This window comes from Gavialis gangeticus, unplaced genomic scaffold, assembly GCF_001723915.1.
Source record: "Gavialis gangeticus isolate Ggan-Ray unplaced genomic scaffold, GavGan_comp1, whole genome shotgun sequence".
NCBI lineage: Eukaryota > Metazoa > Chordata > Crocodylia > Gavialidae > Gavialis > Gavialis gangeticus.
In genome coordinates, this window is record NW_017728994.1 from 33,507,192 (window position 1) to 33,512,130 (window position 4,939).

General features: G+C 46.3%; 1 protein-coding gene across 7 annotated transcripts in view; it reads right to left on the bottom strand.

Moving 5' to 3' along the window:
- Nucleotides 1–1,481: 1,481 nt before the first annotated feature.
- The window catches only part of ARHGAP22 (Rho GTPase activating protein 22), a 368,091-nt gene continuing 364,633 nt past the window's right edge, over nucleotides 1,482–4,939 (bottom strand). For all 7 annotated transcript variants that reach the window (XM_019502551.1, XM_019502550.1, XM_019502554.1 and 4 more), the window contains one exon: nucleotides 1,482–2,484. In XM_019502551.1, coding sequence (XP_019358096.1) covers nucleotides 2,256–2,484 — 229 coding nt within the window. In that variant the 3' untranslated portion in view covers nucleotides 1,482–2,255. The remainder of the gene's footprint in view (nucleotides 2,485–4,939) is intronic.

Here is a 4,939-nt window from a genome sequence, read left to right on the forward strand (position 1 = left end):
CGCTCGGGGTTGGGGGGTGTGCACATGCAAATGTTAAGGTAATACAAATATGTTTGCCAGTAGGGCTAACGGTGCTTTTCTGCCTCAGAGTGCTGTTAGGGGATGAAATATGGTAAAGGCTGAGGGGTGCCCAGATAGTATGGTGATGGCAATCAGGGAAGTTTTTAGATAATTCAGTTGCTGTTTACCTGGATTATATACCATTGAGGAAAAGCTCCATATCACATTGCTGATCCCCTGACCAAGGCAAATACAGGGGAGGTGTCCTACTTTTCTTCTTCCTCTTTACTTTTAATTGAAGGTGTCCACTTAGTATATGAAAATATTTATACCTGCTGCATTTGCTTTCCATGCACATTAAAAGCTTTGTTTTTGAATGTGGATATTGAAGAGGAAGTGGCTAAAACCTACTGCCTGATGCTCTAGCTCAAAATTTAATTGGAAAGCGAACTGCTCTGATCTAATGAAATAGTGGGCCATCTTCCTCCCTGCCATCAGTGGCTTGAATGGACATAACAATAGAACTGCTGCAGGGGAAACAAATGTCATGGCAGAAAGATGGGCAGTGCTAATCCTTTCTTGTCCAGCAAGTGGCAGGCTGCTCCAAGCAACAGGCAGGTGCCTCGCCCACACACCTTTATGCTGATGGGAATAAAACTATCGACCCTCCTGGGTGGGAGGGAGGTGTGTGTGTGTGAGAACTGTTCAAAATATGACTTATTTTGAAATAACAAAACACACATGTAGAATACATACATAACTTCCCCTCCTACCTGCACTGGCATAGTCAAGAAATGTTTGTTAAACAGGTTTTGCTCACCTGCAACACTTCCAGCTCTGTGGAGCTAGTAATGGGATACAGAATGTTTTCTTGGGTCACTGGAGGGAGCTGAGTGCTTTTCACTAAAGACTGGAAGCTAAAAGCTAGATGGCAACAACTTCTGTCCCTTTCTGAACAGTGCAAAATAATAGCTGTGCACCTGCATAGTGAGTAGCCACAAGAAAAGAACTCTGACCTCCCTGCTCAGGTAGAGGTGTATTCATTTTCACATTCTCATAGGATGTCCTCCCTCTCTCTCTTTCTCTCCTCTCTCTAATTGTAAGACCTAAGGTCCTCATATACGTGGACTGACAAACCCTTAGGTTTAAATTATTTGAGGTGCTTTAATACTTTATCTTCACTGTGGGATTTATTTAACAATAGTTTAGCCACTTTATATAAATTCCTTACCTCATTGATATATTTGGTAGCCGTGTTGGTCTGAGACGAAAAGAAATCCAAAAATCCAGCACTCTTGGTTCAGAGAGGTTACCTTTTATTAGACCAACTGAGAGTTGCTCTAATAACAGGTATCATCTTTGAACAAAGAGTTCTAGATTTTTACATTACCTTATTGATACTTTTATTCACATGTCACTCCATCAGTTTTCACCAGTAATTGTGAGATCCCTGCTTCAAAAATGAGAGAAATCACAGGCTATAAAGACACCTGCAGCAAGACATGCATAGTTACATCTCTATGCAGTTTGCTCAGCCAAAGTGTTTATTAATCGCATACAATTTCAGTGAGTCACATTTGGTGCAAATAATATTGGAGTCATAGGCTTTTGGTAATCAGATGACAACCTTAGTAAAGTGTCAGATTTTCAAATGCCTTTAAGTGGTTTTAGGCCAGTTTTGCAAGACACCTTTGTAAAATGATACTGAGTACAGGAATAAGATTTTTAACCAAGCATATTTTTTTAAAACAAATGTCATGATGAACAGAGAACATAACTATCAAGTTCAGCCTAATTCACCACATGAGCTATACACTGTGACAAACTAAAACTGTGCTCCCTCAGCTCTGGCTGGCCGAAGAGCCATTCACTTTCTGATGTCGTGTGCGTACCTATTGTCCCTGGATCAGCAAAGGGATGGTGAAATAAAGCCAAAACGAGTGACATTTCTATGGTAAACCAGAAAGTCTCTTTGACCTTTGGGAAGAGAGACTCCATCTCCTCCACAGACATTCTGTGATGTGGTATCTGCGTTTTTGAGCATTGCCTTTAGCAGTCAATTTCCCTGACAGTCCAAGTATGCTATTATATGTAAACCAAAGACCACAGCACAAAAGTCACTGAGACCATGAAATTGCTGCAGGATTACTCATGATGCATGAGTAAACTGGATCAAAATGTGCATAGATGGACTGCTTTCTTTCAATCTTATTTTTTTTTTAAATCTCATGTTCTGTGATGCCTGTCAGCTTTCTCTATTCGGGGACGTTAGCTCCCTGGCCCCCAACAGTTAAATTCCCTAACGTTGAAAAAAAATCTTCCATTTCCTTCTGTAGGAGACGGTTTCTTTTTTCAGCATCTTCACGTGCTCGCTCAGAATTCCTCAATTTGATCTCCAGCATCATGTATTTCTTTTGCTCTTGGTCCAACTCTTCCTCCAACTTTGTCACTTGCTTTTTCAGGTCTGCACTTGTTTCTTCAATTCTTAAAGCCAGGGGTGGGGAAGGAAAGAAACAAAAGGCATTTTAGACCGGAGAATGCTATGGTACCTGTCATAAAAATTACAGCTTTTCATATCACTGCTAAGATTTTCTCAAAATAACCGTGTAATAGGTTACAGAGGCATAAATTGCAGATCCATGATTAAGGTTTAAGTGGGGAGTCAGCCCTTTGATTTTACAGAAACAATGCAGTTTCTCTTCTCTAAGCTATAGCACTTACTCTTTAGGCACAGAAGGATTTTTGAGGTGCTCTGATCAATCCAACAATTAGTTTGAATTGAAATTACTTTTGAAAATCCTCTTGTCCCTCCTCATACCTCTCCTTTCCCCTGTCAAATCATCTGATCTAGGCTAAAAATAGATGCCACCAAATGAAGCATGCGCTGTATACTGGGATATGTCCTGGTATAGCTTATCTGTTTCACTGAGTGAAATGTGTTGCCCCCTGTCCTGCCCATTGACGCTGTGGGACAACAGGGGATGCGTTCTAGGGCTTCCGGTACTGCGTGCCCCTTGAATCCCTGTGCAGAATCCTACTCCTCACCAAGATGCGCCCTTGGGATTTCCAGGGTAGGTCTGCAAAAGCAGGCAAAGTTGGAGTTTCCCTGCTTACCTAGATGCACCCCAGAGTTTCCAGAGGCCACACCTGTTTGTCTTGACTAGGCTGATTCTAATGTAGAGCTGCTCATGCAAGGGCTGCCTGTTCTGTGTACAAGCACAGTGTGTTAAGCATCCTCCTCACGTAAGAAAGAGGTTAGGTTAGGTCAGGTATTAGCCCAGACCTCTCTCCAGTCACCTTTAGAAGCTGACCCGCTTCACCTTGAATGTAATCTTCGTTGGATTAAATAGGTGAACAATGCTGGGTGCGTCTACATGAGGTGCTTTACTGCACAATAAACTAATCTAATGTGCAGTAAAGCATCAGTGTCTACATGTGTGCAGGATTTACTGCACAGTAAATTAGGCTAATACACCATTTGCTAGTACCAACAAATACAGGTGCTAGATTAATGGTGTTTTACCTACTGTGCAGTAATGCATGTGTAAACAGTGACTGGGAGTAATTTGCTCCCAGTTGGCCTAGGAAGCAGAGGGCTTGAGGGGGGGGGAAGAGCTGTATGCAGCTTCACTGCTGCTCAGCTCCCACCAGCCATGAGTGGGGAGTGGGAGCTGCCTGGGTCATGGGCAGCAGCAGGGCTGAGGGGCAAGGGAGCTCTCTGCCCCTCGGCCCTGCTGCTGCCCGTGCAGCATACACCCCAATCAGCTCCCACTCCCCACCCGTGGCTTGGGGGAGCTGGGAGCTGAGCAGATCTAGTGGCCCTGGTGCTACCTAAAGCTGCATGGCCCCATGCTGCATCATGCCAGACCAGTCTTGCAACAAGCGGCACAGGTGGTGCAGGCTTTGAGGCAAACAGGGCCATGCCGCACTGGGGGCTCTGGCCTCAGTGGGCCCTGAGTGCCCCACTGCTGCTGCAGGGTCAAGCTGTGGGCCCTGCAGGGGGGCTGAGGCCCTGCGGGGGGTGACTGAAGGCCCTGCAGGGGTATGTGGGCCCTGTGAGGATGCATGTGTGCTGTGCAGAGAGGGTGTGTGCCCTGTGTGTATGTGGGGGGAAGGGCTGTGGGCCCTACAAAGGGACAGTCCAGGCTGTACCCTGTGGGTGTGTAGGGGACTCACCTCTCCTGAGCAGTCCCCCCACAATACCCACATCCTCAAGCCACCTGCACAAGCCCCATACCCCACCCAAACCTCACCCTCACAAACTCTACACCCACCCACAAACTCCCCCCCAAATTGCTTTACACTTGTAAATATAACAATAAAACATTGCCCAACTGATCTCTCTATATACAGTGGCGTTTCATTTTAATAGCGGAAGAGCACTATTTTGGGTATTTTAATGACAGAATATCAGTTTCTTATCAGAGTATTTGCAATTCGTAAAGAAGAAACATATCTCTGCTGGTGAGACAAGTCACGAGACCTGTGCAGAGGAGCCTGTCTGGGGTCAGCACTGGGGACCCAAATGAAGGGCAGATGAGGTAGCTGACCTCTTGGCCATTTGGGGCCAAGAGGACATGCTTTGACAGTTCAAAGTGGGCTACCACAAGGACCACTTCCTCTGGGTGATAGCTGCCCAGATGGCAGAGCGGGAGCACCCCAACCAGGTCTGGCGGGGGCGCAGCCATGTGGCTGCAGGTCCAAGGGGGCGGATGCTGTCACAGGTGGCAGCAGGTCACGGCCAGGCAGCAGCCCCCACTGTCAGACTGCTGCAGTGGGTAGAGGGTGCAGGAGCCACTCCAGGTTAGGGCTCCTTCAGCAGTCCAGCTGGCACAAGGGGTAATGTCCAATACCAAGTGGCTGGACCTCAGAAGCCGGGCCTCAGAAGCTCCTGAGGGCAAGTAGCCCTGAGCTGTTCATAGATTTCATAGACATCTGA